General features: G+C 50.8%; 2 protein-coding genes across 4 annotated transcripts in view; one reads left to right on the top strand and one right to left on the bottom strand.

Moving 5' to 3' along the window:
• Positions 1 to 238: 238 nt before the first annotated feature.
• On the bottom strand, positions 239 to 11,440 carry DUOXA1 (dual oxidase maturation factor 1). 2 transcript variants are annotated; one of them, XM_061428901.1, is made up of 8 exons: positions 11,363 to 11,440; positions 10,912 to 11,028; positions 4,248 to 4,422; positions 3,868 to 3,925; positions 2,787 to 2,921; positions 2,326 to 2,539; positions 1,845 to 2,062; positions 239 to 1,173 (listed from the first exon to the last, which is right to left on the bottom strand). In XM_061428901.1, exons 3-8 carry the CDS (start codon positions 4,392 to 4,394, stop codon positions 932 to 934), a joined length of 1,014 nt encoding a protein of 337 aa, XP_061284885.1. In that variant the 5' UTR covers positions 4,395 to 4,422; positions 10,912 to 11,028; positions 11,363 to 11,440; the 3' UTR covers positions 239 to 931. The 2 variants fall into 2 exon arrangements, with proteins under 2 accessions (XP_061284885.1, XP_061284886.1); XM_061428902.1 differs by lacking the exons at positions 2,787 to 2,921; positions 11,363 to 11,440 and having other exon boundaries at positions 10,912 to 11,183.
• A 429-nt stretch (positions 11,441 to 11,869) lies between these two features.
• Positions 11,870 to 23,893, top strand: part of DUOX1 (dual oxidase 1) — a 32,586-nt gene continuing 20,562 nt past the window's right edge. Inside the window, exons 1-14 of one of the 2 annotated variants that reach the window (XM_061428891.1) lie at positions 11,870 to 11,955; positions 13,656 to 13,764; positions 15,838 to 15,921; positions 16,117 to 16,281; positions 17,021 to 17,208; positions 17,364 to 17,565; positions 17,670 to 17,836; positions 18,199 to 18,259; positions 18,382 to 18,478; positions 20,099 to 20,189; positions 21,163 to 21,265; positions 21,527 to 21,699; positions 23,265 to 23,440; positions 23,651 to 23,769. In XM_061428891.1, the coding sequence (XP_061284875.1) occupies positions 13,707 to 13,764; positions 15,838 to 15,921; positions 16,117 to 16,281; positions 17,021 to 17,208; positions 17,364 to 17,565; positions 17,670 to 17,836; positions 18,199 to 18,259; positions 18,382 to 18,478; positions 20,099 to 20,189; positions 21,163 to 21,265; positions 21,527 to 21,699; positions 23,265 to 23,440; positions 23,651 to 23,769 (1,684 nt within the window). In that variant the 5' untranslated portion in view covers positions 11,870 to 11,955; positions 13,656 to 13,706. Of the gene's footprint in view, positions 11,956 to 13,655; positions 13,765 to 15,837; positions 15,922 to 16,116; positions 16,282 to 17,020; positions 17,209 to 17,363; positions 17,566 to 17,669; positions 17,837 to 18,198; positions 18,260 to 18,381; positions 18,479 to 20,098; positions 20,190 to 21,162; positions 21,266 to 21,526; positions 21,700 to 23,264; positions 23,441 to 23,650; positions 23,770 to 23,893 lie in introns of those variants that run through there. The other variant, XM_061428892.1, reaches the window with a different exon arrangement.

Below are 23,893 nucleotides of genomic sequence, written 5' to 3'. Positions count from 1 at the left end.
TCTTTCTCTGCATTGCCACTCACGCCGGGTTCTATCTGTCTGAAAAATGCAGAGTAACCCGGGAGAGGGTGCCCCCTAGTGAGTCCAGGGAAGAACCAACCAAAGCCAGCATCCTCCTGAGCTGCCCCAAGGATATGGTAGCAGTGACCAGACAGGTCTTCCCATCTCCCAACCCCTGCCACTGGCCCCCTGGGATCCCTCTCTGCTGAGTGGGCTCGGAAGAAATATTATTTTGGAGTTTATTCACTAATTTAGTTTATTCATCAAAGTAGTGGTGTCTGAGGGCCAAGCTATGTCAGCAAGGCATAAAGATGTAAACCCTGGGAATTTTTTAAGGTCCTTGGCAAATCCTACAATCTTATTTGGCAAATTTAGAACAGAGGCTCAGAGAGAATGTGGCACACTCAATTAATATTAGATCTAAGACAAGAAGTTTGGTCTCTTCTCCCTTGCAGTACTTTCATTGTATTAATGAAATCACACCAGCTGGGGCAGTAAAAGAAGAACAAAAGGGACCCAGGAAAAAGGAAATTAAAAGACATGCAGAAGAATGAGAGGGACCATAGGAGAATCACATTGTAACCCTGCACACACATATGTCATTATGTGGGTGAAGCTGGGTCTCAGTAAATGCCACCTTGAGGTAAAGCACCAGGGGAGAGCAGGGTTGCTGGGCACAAACAGGTAATCTCTGCTTGGTCTGGTTTATGGGCAGCCTCGATGTCTGCCTTAGAACTTTTTGTTTTGTTCCACTTTTAACACCAATAGATAGAGCCTCTTTCCCTATTCCACTTTCAGATTGGGGCTGGGAACTGATACAACCCAGCCTGTTGGCAGTTCTGGTGGTTTTGGGGGAGGGGGTTCCAGAAAAGTCTGGAGCCACATTGGAAGTCCAGGTGCCACCAGGGAAAGGAACACAGGGCACAGTCGGTTACAGGGCACAGTCAGGCTCCTCGCAGGGGGCCTCGGAGGAAGCCTCTGACAGAGGGATGTCCTGGGGCTCGGGACTCTCAGTGATGGACCGGTAGCGAGGGCTCAGGAGTCCCCCTTCCTCGGGATTCAACTCCAGCACAGGGTCCTCCCCCACACTCTGGCTGAAGAAAGTCTTCAGCCTGTGGGGCTGCATCCTGTGAGCCACCACCATGGCCAGACCCAGCAGCACACACAGCAGTCCTGGTGATGGAGCAACAAGTATCCCACCTCAGTGATAGGAACACCTCCCAAGGACATATTTTCCTAAGAGCATTAGGCCCCTCTTGAGGGAGGCCTGGTGTCCCTGCTTCAGGACAACTTGTGCTCCAAGAGATGATCGGTATCAGGTCATATGTCTGTTATGGGTCTGTTGTCCTGACTTTTTGGACTCTAAACCCAGTGTTCCTTCAGTTACATCCCAGGGTAGAGAGAGAGAACTCTGAAAACCAAGAAGCACGGGGAGGAGGGCAGGACACACAGGAGGAGGCATAGGAAATGGCTTAAGGGGGCAGACACAGTGGCACAGGAGAAAAGAAGAAAACTGCAGGGCAATTTAAGACTCTGTGAGGCAAGGACAGAGAAGTGTTCCAGGAATGGGGGACATAGGGGAAAGTGTTTTGGGGAAGAGGGAGGGGTCATGAGGTCAGAAGATTTTGGGAAGAGCTGGGTGAAGAGAGAGTTAGGGAAAAAGGGATATGACAAAGACAGATACATACAAATACAAGGAAGGGAAGCCTGGGGATAAGGAATCTAAGAGGGAGGGAGCTCTAAAGAGGGGAAAGGCATCCTTGGTCCCCAGAGGCAGACCTTTAACCCCATGGGCCTTCTGGGCCCTGGCCCTGAGCCCCCCACTGCCTGTCCCAGGGCCTCACCTGTGGTCAACGTGATCCAGTAGGCAGGCCCACGGTGAGTATGCAGCGTGGCGGCACCCAGGCGCAAGGGACAGGGCAGGGTTAGGGATGTGGCCGTGGAGAAGAAGAGCAGTCCCAACAGCTGGAAGAGACCTGTGGCCAGCAGCATGTGGCCACCGTAGACCAGCACAGGCATGGACAGCATCACGTTGGCCAGCAGCCAGCAGAGGAATGCCACCCTGGAGAGCCAGGACCTGGTGAAGGCTGGTACCTCTGCCTCATTTGGGGCGAACTTCTAGCTGGAGGGGCTGAGGTGGAGGCTCGGGGACCCAAGGACACCCCAAAGAGGTGAGGTGGGGATTCCTGCCTGTGGGCTTCCCAACCAAGTACTGTGATCACCGGCACCAGACTGTCTCACTAGGGATCTCCACATGAGTATAGGAGAGATGGGTGGAAGCCCCATTCCTGAGTCTAGGCCAGCAGGGCCTGCGGCCAGGCTCACCACAGCATAGCCGAGGTGTAGTGTCCCGCTAGGCGGTACTGGCCATGCAGGCCACAGGGGCTGTGTGGGGTGAACTTCTCGGCCAGGTAGAGCACGGGGTCTGGCAGCCCCTTCTCCAGTGCGTTGGCATACTCCTCAGCGTAGTTCTCCCCCAGGCGCCAGGTGAACTCCTCGTTGTAATCAATGGTCTCATTCAGCTGCTGCACTGGGGTCCCTGGGGAAGAGGGCAGCTGTGCTCAGCAGGGACCCAAGGGCCACAGTGGAGATGTACCTGGGCAGTGGCTTATCACACTGGATGGGGCCAGGCTCTGGTCTCCAGTGAGAGAAGGCTGTTTCCAAGGCCTGAGAATTTCCCTTCCTACCACCCGGCATCCTATTGCTCTTTAGACCACTCTGAGCATAGCTCCCAAAGACACAGAGCCGCGCCTTGCCCTCCCTCACAGGTAAGAGCCCTCCCTCACCTGTGAGCGTGATGTTGACGCCTCCCAGCCCAATCTGCAGCCCAACGTTGGCACTGATCCACTGGGAACTGAAGGCCTTGTAGGACGTGTTGGTGCTCACCTGGCCCACAGACCACTCAGAACTGAAATTCACGGCTGGGTTGGGGAGTTGGATACACAAGAACTCAGGGAGGCCTGGGCATTGCTGGGTTAGAGCCAGGGGGAAAGCACCAAGGGGACCGACCATGTCTGTTTCGCTCATAATTGTGTATCCATTAACCAGCCTAAGGCCTGGGTCATAGTAATTTTGCCAGTGACATGTATGAGATGAATAAATGGGGGTGGGGTGGGATTTCTCCGGTGGTACAGTGGTAAAGAAGCTGCCTGCCAATGCAGAAGATACAAATTCAATCCCTGGTCCAGGAAGATCCCACGTGCCTCAGAGCAACTAAGCCCATGCGCCACAACTATTGAGCCTATGCTACAGAGCCTGTGCTCCGCAACGACAGGCCGCGGCAATAAGAAGCCCATGCACTGCAACTAGAGAGTAGCCCCTGCTCACCGCAGCTAAAGATAAAGTCTGTGCAGCATTGAAGACCCAGCACAACCCAAAATAAAATTTTTAAAAAATGAATAAATGGGTCAGAATCCAATATCTCCCTCCCCTGGTCATACTCCTCTTCCCCCTCCCCTCTCTTCCCCCATTTAGGGAGCGCTACTCAAGCAGCTGGGGGAGGAAACACTAACATAATAAACGGTTTGGGGCAAACACAGGGAGCTTCAACACAGAGACTTTCTATGTTTCCTATTGCCTAATCCCCAAAGCAAAGCAAGCCCTCCACCATTCTTTCCCTCCAGCCTCCAGAGAACCTCTCCCCACAGGCATTCATTTGACCTCCTTTCCACTGAATAAAAATGTTCAGAATGGTGGAGGCTTACACCTCTCAGGGAAAGGGTAGATATGAGGGAATAAGTCCAGGGTGAGGGAGATGTGGGAAGGGAGGTCTAGAAGTCCACCCTGAAGCAAAGGCTGCTGTGGGGACACCCTGATGGGAGAGACAGGATGGAGGAGCTGCCCAAGGCAGCTGCCCTTCACACTCACCGAGGATCACAGCTCCAATGAATAAGCTGGTCACTACCCGCAGCATCCAGAACAGCCTCTGTGTCACAGGGCGGGAGTGATAGCTCACGATGCCTCACCCTCCTTCCAAATCCACCCCTTCTCTTTCCAGACTTGGGGAGGGTGCTTGCTCTAAAGCTGAGGTCACTCAGTCAACTGAGATCAAAGTGCCTGGTCCAGAACAGATACTCAGTAATTATCTGTCAGGGAGTGGGGAGCTCTCTGCTGGGAGGGTGGCTGATGTTTTATCAGGACTAGACTCTCTCTCCTGAATCTGATTGTAACCAGAGAGTCTGGACCCCTCCTCCCAAGGTCAAGGTCTCTCTGGGGCTGGGGTCTGCAGGGTTTGTTTTGTTTCTCACCATCTTGCCCCGAATGCCTGGCAGAATGATGATGAAGGTGACCAGTGAAGTCAGAAAGATGGCAACGATGACGGCCAGTGTGGTGTCCGTTGGGAAGGTCGGCTTGGGCCCAGCGTAGAAGGGGAATGTGTGTCCAAAAGCAGCCATTTTGGGTTGTTCAGGGGAGGCAGAGACTCTACAACAACAATAGGTGTTCACTGAGTGCCCTCTCTGTGCCAGGCACTGTTCCTGGTGCTGGAGATGCAGCAGAGAGTACACCAGACCCGTCTTCTCTGGAGCTCACCAGACGCCACTGTTACCACCATTCCACTATCCCTCAGCCATCCTTAGCTGTGAGAGAATAAAGGTCTTGGCAATCATTCTCTGTCACCCCATGCTCCCTTCATAATCCCCAGGTCCCCTAAATCAGTGCCACCACTACCCTCAAGGCTTCTCCGCTTCCTCTGGGACTGTCTTAGGAAATATAATTCTCTTTTATCTCCCTCAGGCCTCCAGCACAAGCAGACAGATCACAGAGCATAAAAAGAGCTGTATTTACTGTCAAGGTAAGGCATAAGGCTGGAGGATGGTACAGATTACAAAAAGGTTGGCTTTCCTTCTCAGTCCCCAAAGGAACAAAGGCCAGAGAGCTCTGCCAAGTGTATGTAGTCCAGCTACATCACCAGAGGGCTGATTCCCAGATCTGGACTGGCCCTCCGGTCTGACCAGCTCTCTGGAGCACCCTGGCTCCTGCACTGGTAACTGGAGAACAACGGAGCTGAACTAGCACACCTCAGTGAGCACTGAAGGAGCCCGCCCTCCACTAGGAACAGTGCCGGGACCAGACGTCCTTCTACCCACACATCATCAACAGCCGCTCTGCTCCTTGATTTAAATTCCCAGGCTTCCTTTCAGCTCAAACCCTGGCTCAGCTGTGTTCTGTCTGTTCCCTGATCTCAAAGCTATTTGGCTCTAGTTTGTCCATTTGCAGACGAAATACTGGGAAAATGATACCTGAATCAATTGTGTCTTGTGAAATCCAGATGGAATGGATGCTGTTATTGTATGTATCACAAAGAAAGAAAGAGAAAAAAATCACTGCGAATTAAGTCATGACAGCCAGGACATCCCTGGCGATCCAGTGGTTAAGACTCTGTGCTTGCATTGCAGGGGGCACAGGTTCAGTCCCTGGTTGGGGAACTAAGATTCTATATGCTGTGCAGTGCAGCAAAACAAACAAACTATAACAGCCATTGTTGGTAAGACACATCTCAATTTCAGACATGTCAAAATGTGAAAAAAAAAAAAAAAATTCCTCTTACGATCAAGGAACCCTGCTCTGCTCATTTTCCTGTCTATGATTTGTACTGGGGCCTTGGTACCCAGGAAGCTTCATAATTTATAGTTTGACCAGGCAATGTCTTGTTAAGTGATACAATGGAAGGATAAGTTTAGGAGTTTAGAAGCTCTGCATTTTAATTCTGCCTTTGCCTCTTGCAAGTTACTTGACCTCAAAAGAGACTTGATGTTATTTTAAAAATTGGGATGATGATAATGTTAACTTCATAGGGTCATTGTGAATATGAAACTAGATTGTGTCTATAAAGTGTTAAGAATAGTACCTGGAACAGAATAATACTAATAAATAGAAGCTAGTAGACTGGGAAGGAGGGGGGGCATTTCATTACTCCCCGTTTATCTCTTTCGACAATCCTTACAGTGAACCCTGGGCTGGAATCAGTTCTGGGTCTAGTTCCAGTTCTTTACTGACTGATTTTATAACTAGACAGACAAATGAAAACCTCCTCTGTTTCTTAGCTTCTTCATCTGCAATTGGACATGGTGATATCTCCATGACCCATTCTAGTTCTAAATTTTGTGGCTCCCAGACTCTCCCTCTTCTTCTAGGCTGGCCACCTCCTGGTGCTATCTATGGGAGGAAGCATGGTATCAGGCAAAGAGACAATTTAAAGATTCAGACCTCTCTTTGGGGCAAGTCGAATAACCTCTGCCTCAGTTTGAACATGAAGTTTTGCTTTTTCTCTTAACTCTTCAACTCTCCCATCCCAGAGGAATGAAATCTTTTCTTCTTAGGCTCTGACCCCAATCCTGCCCACCTTGACCACCACCTATCTCATCAGTTATCCCCCTTTCTCTTGGTGATTTTGCAGCTCCTCTTTCTCTGCCAGCTCTTTCTCTCAAGGACATGCTTTAATTTCTCCCATTTTAAGAAAACAAAGAGAAGGAGCTCTTTCCGTTGAACTTTTGGGTCCCTTCCAGCTGCTACCTTGTCCCATGTTCTCCCTTTCACAGCCAGGCTTTTGGGAAGAACAGCTTCTGTGTGTGTCCACTGCCTTATCTCCTCAGTCCAGTGAATCTGGCTTCTCTCTAACCCCAGCTTCTCCATTAGGTTGTGTGCATGTGTGCTCAGAGCCCAGAGACTCAGTCATGTCTGACTCTTTGTGACCCCATGGACTGTAGCCCACTAGGCTCCTCTGCCTATGGAATTTCCCAGGCAAGAATACTGAAGCGGGTTGTCATCCCCTTCTCCAGGGGGTCTTCCCTACCCAGGGATTGAACCCGAGTCTTCTGTGTCTCCTGCACTGGCAGGTGTATTCTTTACCACTGAGCCACTTGGGAATCCTTCCCCATTAGGTCACCAAGTGCTAAATTTCAAGGGAAACTTTCACTTTTCATCCTTCTTGCCCTCCCCGTGGTAATTTCTCTTTCTTCTAACTTCCTCCCTGGGCCTCCATGACACCACATTCTCCTAGGTCTCCTGCCTATAGCCATCCCTTTCATGGCCCCTTTGCCAGTTCTTTCTCCCCTCTTAAACAGTCATGCTCCCCAGGATTCTGCCTTGGCTTTCTTCTTCTAGTAACTCTTCATGATTTTCTAGGCAAGTTCATCCCTTCATGGATGATGCTTCTCAGATCTGTCTCCACACAGACTTCCTACTTGGGCTCGAAACACAAAAGGGCCAGCTATCCTGTGGACATTTTCACTTGGCTGTTCCATGAACGCCTCAGATTTAACAGGTCCCAAACTGAATTCAGTGTCTCCACTCTGCTTTTTATTCTGTTCTCTTTGTTTCTTCAGTGGCATCACCATCTCATCAATCAAATAAGCCAGAGACCTGGACCATTTTACCTCTTAACTATTTCTTGAAACCATCCATGTATTTCCTTCCCTACTACTGCCTCTGCCCTAATTCCGTCTCATTCTATCTGGCCTGGTGCCAGGACAATTTTTCTAACAAGCAAGTATAATCATTTTATTTCTTTGCTCTGTGTTAAATCTAATCTTCTCATCATCATATGCAAAGTCCTTTGTGATCCAATCCCACCTATACTTCCATCTCCATCTTTTATGCAGCCTAATCTCTAGCCATTGTAAACTACTGGCATCTCCCTGAATCTGACATGCACTTTCAAGCCTTCATGCCTTTGTATATACTATTTCCTATGTCTGGAATGCTCTTGCTCTCTTGGAAAACTCTTCTTCACTTTTCAAGTCTCGGCTCGTATTACCTCCTCTGTGAAGTTTCCTGACGTCATCAGGCCAGTGTAGATGTTCCCACCCCTAATGTTCTGATGGCATTTTGAACATACCTCCAGAATCACAGTAATTACACTGCATTCTGTTTGAACGTCTAGAACCCATTAGCTTCTAATCTCCTAAAGGGCAAGGGCTTTGTCTTTCCATCTTTGCATCAGGGGATAAACTTACTAATGCAGCATGTACTTGCTAATCAGTCTGTGGATGGAATGAATGAATGTATGAATGTATCCCTCTCCCTGCAGGTGGCATCTTCTGTTTCACACACAAGAGGGAGCTATGCTTCCTCACTGTCCTCTCCTGTACTCAGTCAACAGTATCACCTACATTGAGGCTAAAGATTGGACAGGAATGGATTTGACCCATGCTGTCAATTTTTAGTGCTTCACAAAATTTTCAGAAAGCCTCTTCCAATAGTTGGAGTCTCCAGAGCATGAATGTTCATGTTAGTTGAATCTGAAACATACATTTCAACTCCAGCTAAAGATAAGTAAGAGTTTGAGGATTAAATTATTTTGTAAAATATATGTTGGTAATACTTTATTAATATTTTATAACAGATATTTATTGGTCTAAGACTTTTATAACTTATGACACATAGACTGAAGCCGTTACATTTTGATGGAAGACTATACTTTTAAGGAAATGCTATAAAATGTAGACTATCTTGGTTAATAAGATAGGAAGATAAAGCAAGTTCGAATACATAGTAGTCAAATAAGAGTACATGTTATATGTTGGAATTTCAAAGCCAAACATTTGCAATATAAAGAAATAATGATGATGCAATGTATTTTGATTAGGGTCATGTATTAGCATTATTCCTGCATTTATTCCAAAGTGAAGTGAAAGTGAAGTCGCTCAGTCGTGTCCGACTCTTTGCAACCCCATGGATTGTAGCCAGACAGGCTCCTCCATCCATGGGATTTTCCAGGCAAGAGTCCTGGAGTGGGTTGCCATTTCCTTCTCCAATTTATTTCAAAGGGAGGTTATAAAATATTTTATAAGAATGGCTCATCCCTATTAACATTGTGCTTCAAAGAAACACTAACAAAAGGGTTTCTGGATCAAGTATAGAAGAACAACACTAATTTATTTCCAATTCTCCAAAATATTTATTAAAGATGACTAAAACAAAAAGACAGTTGGTGAATAAAACTTGCCTTGTTTAGTTCCTTCTAGTTCAGTTTAGTGAATTAGGTCTTCTTTAATCTACATAACCCAATTTAAAGTTAATTTTTGATAACCCTGATCCTAATTTGGCTTTAATCATTAACTTAATAGGCCTCCTGCATGAAAAGGTGGGACTGAAATGAAAAGTCCTCACACCCAACAATCCTGCTTTTTCCACAGAGTTTGTGGTTTCCCTTGGGGACATCTTCCTTCCTGGCTTGCCAAGGAGGATCTGACAGTAGAATTTTTTTCTAGAAAAATCTCATGTCAATCTTTAATCTGCCACTTCTCCCTTAGCCGACTACCAGATTGTTATACTGATATAAATATATATTAATATAAATAAGCACAAGAAAGACACAGTCAGATATAGGCTTTCCAGGTGGCTCAGTGGTAAAGAATCTGCCTGCCAATTCAAGTCTGAGTTGGCTGAGTTGGCAACTGGACAGAGAAGGCAATGGCAACCCACTCCAGTACTCTTGCCGGGAAGGTCCCATGGATGGAGGAGCCTGGTAGGCTGCAGTCCACGGGATCCCTAGGAGTCAGACACGACTGAGAGACTTCACTTTGACTTTTCACTTTCACGCATTGGAGAAGGAAATGGCAACCCACTCCAGTGTTCTTGCCTGGAGAATCCCAGGGACGGGAGAGCCTGGTGGGCTGCCGTCTATGGGGTCGCACAGAGGAGACTCAGTTTCCATCTCTGGGTCGGGAAGATCCCCTGGAGGAGAAAATGACAACCCACTCCAGTATTCTTGCCTGAAAAATTTCATGGACAGAGGAGCCTGGCAGGCTACAGTCCATTGGGTCACAAAGAGTCAGACACGACTGAGCAACTGAGCATGCATGCATGCATGGTCAGACATACACACCTACAGGTTCATATAAATAGAAATATAGGCAAAACAAGGAAGGAGTTCTCAGTACCATAAACATCTAGACACAAAAATCCTGTATCAGAGGCCCCTGTGACAAAGTTGAGGTGTTTTCTCACTGGGTGGGCCAATTTCCACATTCTGGGGTCGTCCTTTTCTCTTTGCCACCTGGCCTGAGAGGTAAGGGACACCTTTCCTCTTAAAATACTAAAGTATTTCTCATGCTCAGTTGCAATTCAGATAAAGATTACCCATTCCTACCTACCACAGGATAGAGTGGGGTTCCTTTTTGTGTGTATTAGGGGTGGCCAAGAAATAAAGCTACAGTCTTCACGGAAATACAGCCTAGTGCAAGTCTGGGGCTTCAACGTTCTTCTGTACATTCTTAATGTTCTGTGGCCTCTCAGGGATTTCTTCCTGAAGTCTTTCTCTGATTGCCTCCTGCTTCTTCTGGAACCGGTAAAGATGACCAATTCTCTACAAAGGGAGTGTGGGTGACTTGCCTGGAGTTGTCAAGAACTCTGACTAGTGATACTAGTTGCTAGAATGTGATGGTTTATTTCTCTGTTTGGGGTGGACCCCACTCAAAGTTCACAGCTCTGGATGGCTAAAAGGACCCTGTCCAGAATTCCTGTCCCAGTCTCTTTTCTTCAGGAAGGTGTGTGGGCACGTGTACGTGTGCTTTTGCACCAAAGAAGGCCGTTAAGTGGAGAAATAGAACAAGATCTGAAAAGTGGTTTGGGGCAGGAATCCTTAACAAGGGCTGAGGTGATTAAGGAGCCTAGGGGTGCTGAATCTTGCCAGCCGAATTACCTAGACCCCAGTTAAGCCGAGGTAAGGATTCTACATCTGTAAACCTCGTGGCCTTAGTAAGTTTCTTGTTGTTTTGTTTGTTCTTTGCCTCTTAGTTTCTCACAATACTTCGAATTCCCACTTGATCTGAACCTGGGCGGATGTGGGAAGTGCGCCTCTAGGGGCCGGAGCGGTGACAGCACTTCAAGGCCCTCTTCGACACCCACCCGGGCCGCACAGACCGCAGCAGTATACCCGCCACTTAAACCCGGACTGCTGTTTCCTACCTTTGCCTCTTCGAAACAGTGCGTGCCTGGCAGCCGGCGCCGCTCGCCTCTTCGTAGTGGAACCTCACACGAAGCGCTCCCAGGTATGGGATAAAGAAGAAACCAGGTCCGGACGCCCTGTCACCAAAAGCGCACGCCCTTTCTCTTGGCGGGGCTTTCTTGCAACCCCTACTCTTCTCCTACTGCACTTAAATAGACTATGACCGGACAAACCAGGTCCGGGATGCTTTCCCGCCCTCCCCCGCCCTCGCCCCCGCCCCGCCCCTCCAGCTCCAAGTACTTCTCAACCTTCTCAGACCGCACCCCAGTCTCTGCGGCGCTGCGCCCGCCCCCACCCAGCCTGGGACGGAAAAGGGACTGGCGCGCGAGAACGGTCCACTCCGCAGCCAGCCCTCCGACTCCTCCTTCCCCTCGCCCCTGGCGCACAACCCCGGGCAGTTCTAGCACAAACCTAGCGATGCAATCCGGGGTCCAGAGGGGCGCGGACGGGGCTCGAGGGCGGTGAGACCCCTGAGATCTCACGACGAACTCCGGGTGGTGGATGTTACCACGGACTCTTAAAAGGTCTTAGGACGGATGCCTTGCTCGAACGCCTAGCCTGGTTCTGCGGGCGTTGACCGGTGCTCTTGGTCTTATCCGCCCACGTGGAGAGGATTGGGCAGCGTCTCCCCTGTCCCTTCGCACCCTGTCCCCTCTTCGGCCCTCTCCCATCCCCAGCAGACCTTTTAGAAGCCGACTCGCTCTTTTCTCCGTTCACGTGGCTTCGCCACTGACCGGACGTCTACCCTATCTGAGCTGGGCGAGCCCGTGCAGTCTCACCTTGCGCGCCCGGGTCTCCTCGGAGCACCTCGGCGGGTCCTGGCACTCCAGCCCGCCCCGCCCCGCCTTAGAACTGGGACGCGCAGTCCCCTCTTCACCCCCCAGCCCTGCCCGTCCCCGAGCAGAGAGGGAGAAGGCGCCGGACTCAGCGCGCGTCGCCGGCCCAGCAGCGAGCCCGGCGGGAGCCAAGCAGCAGTCAGCGCTCGAGAGACGCCGCGGCCGCAGGTCAGACCCAGGAGGGCTCGCGCGTGCACGGGAGCTCAGGGGAAGGTGACTGCGGTGACACCGCCACACTTTTCTGAGGGAAGGGGAATTTCAGCTTTGGCGCCGCTGCGCCTCCATTCTTAACCCGAGGCTAAAATGAGCCTGTGAAGACCTATCCTCCACGGCTTGGAGAGACTGGGTTTTTCGGGAAATGGGAATGTTGGGTGGCCTAGTTCGCTTGGACGGAGGGGCTGTCTTTGGAGCGCCTCTTGGTGCCACTGCATCATGTCAGGGAGGGAACTTTCGGCTTTTTGAGTCCAGGCTTTCCCCTTTCGCCCACCCTTGGGACCAAGATGGAGTACCTGTGGCCTTGACTCATCTTTCCCCTACCCCAGGGAACTCACCACTCTGGTACTTTGGGTCTGAAAAGCAGCCATGTGGGGAAAGAACTAGGCACCTGTGTTCTTCCCAGGTTCTACCACTGCCTGGGGCTTCACTGCCCTGTCATAAGGCTCTGCTTTCCTTTCAAGATTGTTGGGAAGTAAGTGGTTGTGGCTACCCACCCAGAAGGAGTGGTAATGAAGCATGTCCACTTTGCCCTTCAGGTGTTTCCCTAGCTTGGCCTGAAAGCTCACTGCATGCTTTTGGTACACTGGTGACTGAGGGAAAGGGACAAGACATCCTAGATCAGGGAAGGGGCACTGTGGCCACTTCAGCGGGTCCAGCCTTTTGGCTTTAACTATGCAAAGCCCTTCACTGGGGGGTGGAGAGAGTGGCATGCTGAGCTTTTGAATTATGACTGGGCCTAGGTTGTTTTTGTTTGTTTAATCTCCAGATTGCCTTTAGGAGGTCTTCACTAGCCTTGCACTTCTCAAGGGACTCAGTAGCCTGAGTCCCCTGCTGCCTCAGTTTCCCCATCATTCCCGGGTGATGTGCTGGCCTGAGAGAGAGAGAGAGCAGCACCAAACACACGAGCACCTGGGGCTACATCCCTTCTGAGTCTGCTAAGAGAAGCCAGGCTCCAGCCTACCCTCTCTATATCATATCTACATAACACTTGTCAATTTTCTTGCCTTGAATTCTACTTCATTCTCACATTTGATTTTAGTAACCAGGCTAGGAGGTAGACAGTTTAGGCTTGTATATTCTCATAGCCAGAAGAGGAAACCAAGGTCCAGAGCAGATAAGTGACCTGCCTAAGATCACACTACTGGACTGGCCACTGCACAGCATCCTGGCCTCTACCCAGTGTTCTGGCCGACAAGCAAGACTGTGTCCAGGGAACACATATTGTGGAAAGACGAGTCAAAGCAAGTTTTCCCAGGACTTCCCAGGTGGTCCAGTGGTTAAGACTCTGCACTTTCACTGCAAGGGACATCAGTTCAATCCCTGGTCAGGAAGCTAGAATTCTGAGAGCTGCATGGCATGGACAAAAAAAAAAAAAAAAAAAAGGCAAGGTTTCCAATTAATTTTAGAAAGTAAAGTTCAGGAAGGCAGAGGTTTCTGTCTGCTGTATCACTTAATCTCCAGTGCCTAGGTCAGTGCCCACCATGTAGTGGGTGCTTTTCACATGTTCATTGAATGAATAAAAGATTCTTGGAAGAGAGTGAGTCCCCTGGCCTTGGCCCACGCCCATGCCTTGATTTCCAGGGGCTTCCAGAGACCCTGATTCTCCTGAACTGCTGGAGCTTATTTTCTCCATCTCTTGTCTTTTTTTCTAGGGTTTCTGTTTTAGGGTGTTCTAACACCTGAGCCTTATTAACATTTTCATCATGAGCTTCCACTTTGCTCTGGTATGGACACTCCTGGTTGGACCATGGATGCCCATGGGTGAGTATAGACTAGAGAAGCATGGCTAGGAGCAGAGGAACCCAGGATTCTCCAGGATCCTCCAAGGACAGAAGCTGTGTCATTTTCAAGCTGTGTCACTTTGTATCCCTAGTCCCTAGCTAACACAGCACCCTGCACATGGTGAGTGCTCATTTCAAGCCTCTTGATTAGATGAATGGTAATGAAATGAAAAATTTCCCCAAACACAGAACTAGAGAGCCTTCAATTGTGTCAGTACTTCCTATTGTATTCCTTACAATCTGGGGGCCCTTTCTCTCTCCTCTATCTTCTCTTGTTTTTCATAAAGTCACCTCATAGAGGAAATGACTGATTAGACACACAAAACAAAAAAGAATCTTGGATTCAGATTGGACCCAAAGCTGAGGCGAAGTCACCAGTGTCTTAAAACAATATGATAAAAACAAAACCCATTAAGATCTGGGAGTTCCTTGGTGGCCTAGTGGTTAGGATTCCTGGCTTTCACTGCCGTGGCCTGGATTCAGTCCCTGGTCAGGAAATTGAGATCCTGCAAGTTTTGGTGTGCAGCCAAAAAAAAAAAAGACACCAGCCCAATAAGTTCCATAAGAGTTTCATCTTGTTACTTCAGCTTTGGACTGCCGCTTACTAGAATCTGAGGCCATTCTCTGTAGTCTGGGTCTCTGCAGAGAAAAGTGGCCTTAAGGTGCCACAAATCAGGTGTAAAAGATCAAGTCCCTGATCATCAGGGGTAGGAGACGCAAGAAGAGAAAGCAGAGAAAGTCTGTGGAATGATGGGTCTTGGCTGGAGGCCATAGGATGGTGAGACAGCCCCTGCAGCTTCTGCCTTGCCAAAGCTGCTCACAGTCCCATTCTTCCCAGTCCTCTCCTTCCCTGGGCCTTGCATTTTCCATTTTTTCCTCCAGCTCTTGCCTCTTATTCCCAGAGGCATTCTCCCTCATGCCCTACCCAAGAGGTGGCCTCCTTGTTCTGCCATTGGCTCATCATATTTTAGAAATCACATGTGTATGGCCGCCCTAATGCCTACTCCAAGTCCTGGATCCTTAGTTGAATTCTTTGCTCAAACATCACAGCCTGAGTCATCTTCCATCTCAGATCCCCTGCTGAGTTTATGGGTATAAGTGTGCTGATGTGCAAGCTCTAAGGTCTTGGGGCAGAAAGATAGCTCTGAGATCCTGTCCTTGGTCTGAGTGGAACGACAGTCTCTCTGGCTGATGAGAGTCCTTTTCTTTGCTCTGTTCTCTGAGGTGAGCAGAGAGGGAGCCTAAGCCCTGTAACCTCCTAGTCTAAAGAAAGGAATCTGGCTGGTCATCTGATCTACTGACCAGAAGCATCCTTGCTCCACATCTACACTCTTCCTTCTGCCCGCATTGCCTGAGTTCTTCCCTCAACAGCTGAGTGCTTCCTCCTAGATCCTAGTTTTTGGAGAATAAAATAGAATCAGTAGGAGGATTATGTGGGGAACATAATGCCCCAGAAGAGGAGGCAACAAGGTTATCCACACGATCAGTCAGTCCCTGATCCCACCCAAGAAACTGGGAAAAAGACCTGAGTAGCAACAGGCCCCAAAGCCTCAGCCCCATGGCTCACACCCTTGCTCTGAGCTCTGCTCAACAGGACAGGGCCAAGCCCCTTTCCATTCTGCCCCTGTCCACAGGTGAGTCAGAATGACGTTCTTCCCTGGGTGGAAGAGTGGCTGACTCTTGCACTGTGTGATGTTTTAGGGCTGGGAAGAGTTTCGGTCCCCAGGGAGCTGAGGTGTGAGGGCAGTAGAAGATTCCTGCCTCCCTTGCCCCATCGCCACCCTCCTCTTCCTCTCTGAGGCCATTTATCAGTAGATACCAGTTACACAACTTTAGTGCTCCCTGCCATATTTTCCCACTGAACAGCTTAAAGATTGGGCTTGAATTTGGACATCACTTTCCCCTGGGTGATCTCCCTCTGTACCCTTCCTTCTGCACTGTGCTGGGTGTCCACTTTCTGCTGCTCCGAGTGCCAGGCCCCCTGGACCCATACCCAGCCTGTCCTCTCATGCACTGACTTGCTCAGCTGCCCCTTCCCTCTGTTTTCACACAGGATCTCAGAACTCCATTTCATGGGAGGTACAGCGATTTGATGGGTGGTACAACAACCTCATGGAGCACAGATGGGGCAGCAAAGGTAGGTGAGAGCCAACTGGAGACCAGAGCTGCAGGGTCAGGATAGTAGTCATCACTAAGGGGCAAGGGCTGGCTGGTACCCAGAAAAGCTCCTTCATTCCTAAGATTTTAGAATCTGTGGTTTGGAGAGGAGCCTGGGAGAAGGGCCCAGGAGCCCCCTGAGAATTCATCCTTATGTCTCCCTCTCCTCCACTAGGCTCTCGGCTACAGCGTCTGGTCCCAGCCAGCTATGCAGATGGCGTGTACCAGCCCCTGGGAGAGCCTCACCTGCCCAACCCCCGGGCCCTGAGCAACACTGCCATGAGGGGCCCTGCAGGGCTGGCCTCGCTGCAAAACCGCACAGTGCTGGGGGTCTTCTTCGGTGAGGGCCTCAACCTCTGGGGAAGGGAGGTCTGCGGGGTCAGCTGGACACCTCTGTGTCATTAGGGAGTGACAGAGAGAAGTGACGGAGGGTCTGAGAGAGGGGTGTGAGAGATGGAAGAGGAGTCAATGGGGTGGTGGGGTAGGCGTGGGAGCAGGGGGAGAAGAGAGAGGCATAAATCTGCACCACCTTAAGCTGTTGATGGGAGTGGGAAGAGAGGACCATGGGCATAATCCTGAAGGGCTCATGGTGGGACTCTGTTCTCACTCTGCCCCTGTGGCTCCTAGGACAGCTTCAGGGCAGGGTGCTGATTCTTGTACGAAGGCTGAGGATGGGGGTGCTAGGTGGACCTGACTGGGGGTTGTTGGCTCTGAGCAGGAACGCTCAGCTCCTGTCGGGCATCCCTGGTGCCCATACTTGCTTTCCAGTGTGCAGCATCCCACTGAGGCTGGCAGGCCCTCTGGGCAGGCTGCTTCCAGCTGCATGTCACAGCCAGTGCTGCCAGCCCTGCTGCCTAGGCACACTCAACGGGCACCTCCCAGCTACCAAGGAGAAGCCCAAACTTGACAATGAAAACAGTTTGGACAAAGGGTTGGTAAGGGGTGGGGAGGTCAAGGCTTAGACTTGCCCGTAATGGCTTCTGAGTGTTTTAAAGCTTGAAGGGAAGGAGCTGGGGGTCTACATACACGGCTCAGGGGCCCTCTGCTGGCCCTACCAAGCCCTCCCCAATTGCTGGCAGGCTACCACGTGCTATCGGACCTCGTCAGCGTGGAAAAGTCTGGCTGCCCAGCCGAGTTCCTTAACATCCACATCCCGCCCGGAGACCCCGTGTTCGACCGCGACCAGAGCGGGGACGTGGTCCTGCCCTTCCAGAGGAGTCGCTGGGACCCCGAGACCGGACAGAGCCCCAGCAACCCCCGGGACCTGGTGAGCGCGGCAGGCGGGGGTGGAGGGCTGGCGGGACCCGAGGCAGCCGCGGAGAGGATCCCATCCCGCCGCACCCAAGACAGCCGCGGGCCCTCACCCCTCCCGGACCCGCCTGGCCGCCCGACCCCCGGCTCAGCCTCCCGCCGTCCCCGCAGACCAACGAGGTGACCGGCTGGCTGGACGGCAGCGCCATCTATGGCTCCTCGCACTCCTGGAGCGACGAGCTGCGGAGCTTCTCCGGGGGGCAGCTGGCGTCGGGGCCCGACCCCGCCTTCCCGCGGGCCGCGCAGGCCCCGCTGCTCATGTGGACGCCGCCAGATCCCACCACTGGCCGCCGCGGGCCGCGGGGGCTATACGGTGAGGCGGCGGGGGCCGGGCAGGGCGCGGTCGCGGGACGGCGAGGGGTGCCCCGCGGTCCAGCCCGCGCTCATCTCCTCCCTGCTTTCCCGCGGCGCGTGCAGCCTTCGGGGCCGAGCGAGGGAACCGCGAGCCCTTCCTGCAAGCTCTGGGTCTGCTCTGGTTCCGCTATCACAACCTGTGGGCGCAGAAGCTGGCCCGGCGGTACCCGCTCTGGGGGGACGAGGAGCTGTTCCAGCACGCGCGCAAGAGGGTCATCGCCACCTACCAGGTGGGTCCCCCACGGCCTGGTCCCCGGGAGACTCCAGAGCCCTCCCCTGGACGACCCCGCCAGAAACCACCCTCCCCTGCCCAGAGAGCTGCCATCTAGGAAAAGCCCCTGAGGGTGATAAGCAGGCAAAGCGCTCCTCACGCAGGAGGTTTTCTGATTATTATTTCGTAGCCCGCTCCCCACCCACCTGTCCTGGTTGCTTGTGGGGAACAGGAACCTCCGCACCTCTCCTGTCTGAGAGTGTCTCCTGCGACTGTCCCTGCCTGGTCCTCGTCTCCCTCCTAAGCCTTCCTTGAGCTCAGATCCCTCGTGGCCTGGCTGCTCCAGCGCTGGCCTCCCCTTTCCCCTCTCTTGACCCTCAGAACATCGCCATGTATGAGTGGCTGCCCAGCTTCCTGCGGAAAATGCCCCCTGAATATGCAGGTGAGGGGATGGGGAGGGAGGAAGGGAGAGCTTGCTGGAACTTTTTTTGGTGGGGGCGGGGGGAAGTTGGGTGATTTAAGGGCTAAATCTTACCAATCCTATTTCCTCTTCGCTCCGGCCAGGATACCGCCCTTTCCTGGACCCCAGCATCTCCCCGGAGTTCCTGGCTGCCTCTGAGCAGTTCTTCTCCACCATGGTGCCCCCTGGCGTCTACATGAGGTGAGAGAGGGGCTCAGCTGTTTGTGTGTGGAGGGGTGGGGGTACATATTCAGAAAAATCTGCCCTCAGGACAGGCTTACCAATCTGAAGTATGCCCATTCCCCAGAGAACAGTGACTAGGGAAGGAAAGAAGGACAACAATTGTTTTAAAAAACACATTACTGTGTGTGTGTTTAATATTTATTTATTTGTTTGGCCGAGCCAGGTCTTAATTGCGGCAGGTGGGATCTTCAGTCTTCATTGCGGCATACAGGATATTTTAGTTGCAGCACGTGGGATCTAGTTCCCAGACCAGAGCTCAAACCCGAGCCGCCTGCATTATGAGCGCAGAGTCTTAGCCACTGGACCACCAGGGAAGTCCCCTTCAGCGGTTTTTAAGCACCTTAATGTCCACTTTTTTTGCAACCGGTGTAGATATTAATCCCCCCAATTAAAGACCAGTTAATTGAGGTTCAGAGGGTGAATCACAAAGCCCCCAGGTCTGCACCTCAGGTGTTGACACTACATGGGGACATTTTTAGCTATAAGAACAGAACATGGGGCTTATAAGCCTTTGGAGGGCATTACAATAAAAACGTGTGAGGCTGAAGGAAAGTGTTGGCTCCAAAATAATGAGAGGGAAACTTTAAAAACATACATATTAAGTTAAAAGTATATAAAACAAAGCATGGCAGTCTATTTTTTTTCCCAGCTGCATTATAATTGAAAACATTCATGGATTAGATTTTTTTACTCTAGAACAATTTCTGGATATGGCTGATGATGGCTAAGAAATTGTAGTACTTGAGTTATCCATAGACAAGTAATTTCAAAAAAATGATTAATAATCCCTTTTATATGTTTTAATTTACATACATAAATATACATATATATATAAAGAATGTTGCCCACCATCCAGTTCCACAAGGAACCACTTGTGGAATTAACCACTGCAGCTATCTTCCAACAATATACCCTGAAAAAGAATTTGGGACAAAAAAAAGGATAAGGCACTCTGTGCTTTGGAAAAACAGACTCCTTAGATAGCTAGAGATATCTCAGAAAAAAAATTTTTAATGAACCCATATTCTTTTATCTCCCAACACATAGAAAAACACAAAAACCATTAACCAAGGTACTGATTCTCATGACTAGCAGTAACCTTCTACAGAGACGAGTGTTTGCACCCATTCTCTAGCCAAAATCGTATATATACACTAGCTTCTCTCCCAACCTTTTTGGAGCAGTCCTCTCAGAGCTACTCAGAGACTGTTTCCTGGACTATAGTCCTCAGTAAGTTCCCTGAATAAAACTGGAACTCACAACTCTTATGTTGTTCATTTTTTTTCTGTTGACAGTTTATCTATAACTGTATCTATATCCATATCCATATTTTTATCTGTCAAGAGAGAGTGAGAGGGAATGAAACATGGCAAAATATGGGATACAGTTTTAGAAATTTGGTCTAATGTGGAGAGAGGGAACTTCCAAAATTCAGATTGTTCAGGACCTGACCACACACCACCTTAGGGAATCAATGACCTGGGTCCTTGGCTCTAGCTTTGGAGACCAGAGCTGATGCCTGCCTGACATTAGGACTTCATAGCCTCAGTCACCACTAACCTGCTTCTTTCATTTCAGAAATGCCAGCTGCCACTTCCAGGGGGTCATCAATAGGAACTCAAGTGTCTCCAGAGCTCTCCGGGTCTGCAACAGCTACTGGAGCCGAGAGGTCAGGATTGAGGTTGTGTGTGTGTGTCTGAGGGTGTGTGGTAAAGGTGGGCAGTGGACTGAGGCAGCCAGCTGGGATGGGCTGGGGTGGAGGAGGCAGCCCAGGGCACCTCAGCCTTCTCCCCTGCCAATGTCTGAGATGATCAGGTAGCTGTGCACATCAAACGTCAGTCCTCCTCCCCACCTCAGGGCAGTGTGAGGCACGGGGGTGGGGGCTGTGCAGATGCGGTCTACATGTATCACTTCTTCCTAGGTTTTCCTTCCCCTCTGTAGGCACTGGAGTACCCCAGCCATCCCTTCCCCCAAGGAAACTTCCCGGTTAGACACACCTGGGCAGCGTGTGAATGTGTATGTGTGAGGAGGGCAAGGTGGAGGGAGGAATTCTGAGAGATTAGCAGGAATCATCTGTCCAGGCCACTAGGGGTAAGGAGCATTAACCATTCGTTTAAAGCAACATCAGATACTCCATGTAGTATGTTCATAGAGGGTAGGTAAGAGGAAAGAGGGGAGAGGAAAGCAGAGTCATAGATCTGGGCTGAAAGAGACGTCAGTGTCCTGCTAATACCTTTGTATTATTTTACTTATTTTATTTTATTAATAAGGCCCTTTTATTAAGGGCAGGACACTGAGTTCAGAGAGGTCCTGTCACACAACTGGCTGCTAACAGAGCAAGGGTCAAGATGTAGACCTAGTGCCTTTGGCAACTGTACCATCAAGTTTCCTAAGACAGAAGTAAAGTTTTAGGTCCCTTGTGCTTGTGGAGACCTGTGTCCTAGCAGCATGCACTCTGGATGGATGGGGACATTGTTCATCCTGAGTAGGGGATCAAGCTGTAGAGGAGGAATGACTCTCCAGTTTGGGAGCAAACAGCAGGACTGGGTGGGCCCAGGACCCAAAGTGTGGGGTTGAGGGAGCCTGACTGCCCAACATCTGGCCCCTTTAGCCATACCTCTCCCCTCTCCCCACCCCTAAAGCACCCCAACCTACAAAGAGCTGAAGATGTGGATGCGCTACTGCTGGGCATGGCCTCCCAGATCGCTGAGCGAGAGGACCATGTGGTGGTGGAGGACGTGCGAGGTGAGGCTGAGGCTGTCCCTGTAGGCTATGCAGCCCTGGCCCCTGGGAAAAAGTTCAGTGGGAGCTCCAGAACCAGGCAGGGAGGCATGCTGGGTTGGGGGGACGGGGTGTGGGAAACCTGCACTCTCTCATTGCTGACGGAGCTTCTGACCTGCAGACCACAGCTCCCTCTGTGTGGGTATGGCTGGGGTCCCAGGGCTGGTGGGAACCTGGACATGAGGTCCAGGAGCTCCCTCAGACTCTTCGGTATCTCATCCCCAGATTTCTGGCCTGGGCCACTGAAGTTTTCCCGCACAGACCACCTGGCCAGTTGCCTGCTCAGGGGCCGAGATCTGGGCCTGCCCTCTTACACCAAGGCCAGGGCAACCTTGGGCCTGCCTCCAGTTACCAGATGGCAGGACATCAACCCAGCCCTCTCCCGGAGTGATGGCACTGTGAGGAGGGGTTGGGCCCCTGCTGGTGGGGCCAGGTGGGGGGAGGTCCAGGGCACGCTGAGTTGAGACACGGAAGACAGACAGCAAGATACAGGCTCCAGAGACAAGCACCTGGTGAGAGGGGCAGAGCTCACCCAGGTCGCTTTTCCCAGAATCACACACCAGGATGGAAGTTACCAGACCAGCAGGATCAGTTTTAGACTCTGTGATTGTGCAGATCCAGCAAATGTTTAGAGAGCATCTGTTGCACTTGATAGGGTTCATCTCATTTACTCTTCCCAACAACTCCCTGAATGAGCTTAGCAGGTCCTTAATTCAGAAACAAACTGTACTTTCATATGCCAATATTCAGGCTGCTTTTGGAGAGTCAGCTGTCACACTCTGAGCTATGACCTGGGCAAATGGCATGGCCTGCCAGCCAGCAGACCAGTTCTGGCTGCCTTACCTTTTGGGCACAGCATTGCTTCTACAGTTGTACTCGGTCACCTCAGTTGTGTCTGACTCTTTGCAACCTCATGGACCGTAGCCAGTCAGGCTCCTCTGTCCATGCGGTTTTTCCAGCAAGAATACTGGAGTGGGTTTCCATATCTCTTCCAGGGGATCTTCCTGATCCAGAGATTGAATCCTCATCTCCTGCCTCTCCTGCATTGAAAGTGGATTCTTTACCTCTGAGCCACTCGGGAAGCTAGCAGTAAATAATTATTTTATTGTTTTTGCCCTCACTATTTTATAAAATTATTGGAAAGTGGAGAATTGAAAGGTTATAAAGAAGTGATATGTCCATAAGGCTTGAAACCTTTATAAAATCAACCTGTAGATAGGAATCACCAGCTATGCCAAAGGCAGCAAATCCTTAACTTCAGTTGGGCCTCATTGGAATTAAGCTGGTCCAGTGCTCAGATGGTAAAGAATTTGTCTGCAATGCAGGATACCTGGCTTCAATCCTGGGGTTGGGAAGGACCCCCCCCCCACCCCGGAAGACAGCATGGCAACCCACTCTAGTATTCTTGCCTGGAGAATCCCATGGACAGAGAAGCCTGGCGGGCTACAGTCCATGGGGTCTCAGAGGGTCAGACCCGACTGAGAGACTAAGCACAGCATAGCACACAGTGCTTATTTACATTGTGGAGAAAAGAACTACAGTAAAAGTCAGGTGGACAACACTGTTCATATACTGTCTCTAAAAGGCAATGGATATGAAGGGATTCGATTTTCCAAACTTTTTTTTTAACCTGTAAAGATTAGAAGCTTTTTCTGACTCATCATTCAACCATTCAACTTTCGTGCTGATTTTGACCCTTCAACTGTCATACCTTTTCAAGAACAAGTCACCTAGGGGACTGCCTGCCTGTTTTAACTTGATAAAATAAGCAGCTGAGTCTGTGAGAGAATTCTCATAAATGAGTCAACTTATAGAAAGCATTCAGAGCAGTGCCCAGGGCATAATGAGTGACTTATTGTCATTGTCACTTTTTTATGATGATCCCTGGGGCTGATCTCTGGGAGCCAGCTCTTGGCTAGAGGGCAGGTACTCGATCCTTGCACCTCTCCCTTCTTGGCTCCAGGTGCTGGAGGCCACGGCGGCCCTGTACAACCAGGACCTGTCCCGGCTGGAGTTACTCCCCGGGGGGCTCCTGGAGAGCCACGGGGACCCTGGACCCCTCTTCAGCACCATCATCCTTGATCAGTTTGTGCGACTGCGGGATGGTGACCGCTACTGGTTTGAGAACAGCAAGAATGGGTAAGGCCTGCCTGGCTCCCGCCTCAGACTCTACCTCAGCCTGGGTCCCAGACCCTTTGCCCGTGAATGGCCCCCTTGGGCCCTTGACTCCCAGCTGACCCACCACTCCCACCCCAACATTCTGTTGTCTTTTCCTTCATCTGGGTTCCTGGGCCTAGGGGCCTGCCTCTCTCACCCATCTCAACAGCTCACTACCTCTCCCACCCCCAGGCTGTTCTCTGAAAGAGAGATTGCAGAGATCAGAAACACTTCCCTACGGGATGTCCTAGTAGCTGTCACCAAGGTGGACTCTGGTGCCCTGCAGCCCAGTGTCTTCTTCTGGCATGCTGGTGAGTGGCCTGGGGCGCTTGATAGGGTTTGGGATCTGGTGCCTCAGCCCTCCTGAGCTGGGGGCTTGGTTCAGGGTGGCTGGATAGTAGACTCCATGTGGGGAGTGACGCTGATTCTGCCCCT

Source organism: Bos javanicus, chromosome 10 (genome assembly GCF_032452875.1).
Source record: "Bos javanicus breed banteng chromosome 10, ARS-OSU_banteng_1.0, whole genome shotgun sequence".
In the NCBI taxonomy this organism is placed as follows: domain Eukaryota; kingdom Metazoa; phylum Chordata; class Mammalia; order Artiodactyla; family Bovidae; genus Bos; species Bos javanicus.
The sequence above is the reverse complement of the archived record's forward strand: the minus strand, read 5'-3'. Positions and strand labels throughout refer to the sequence as shown.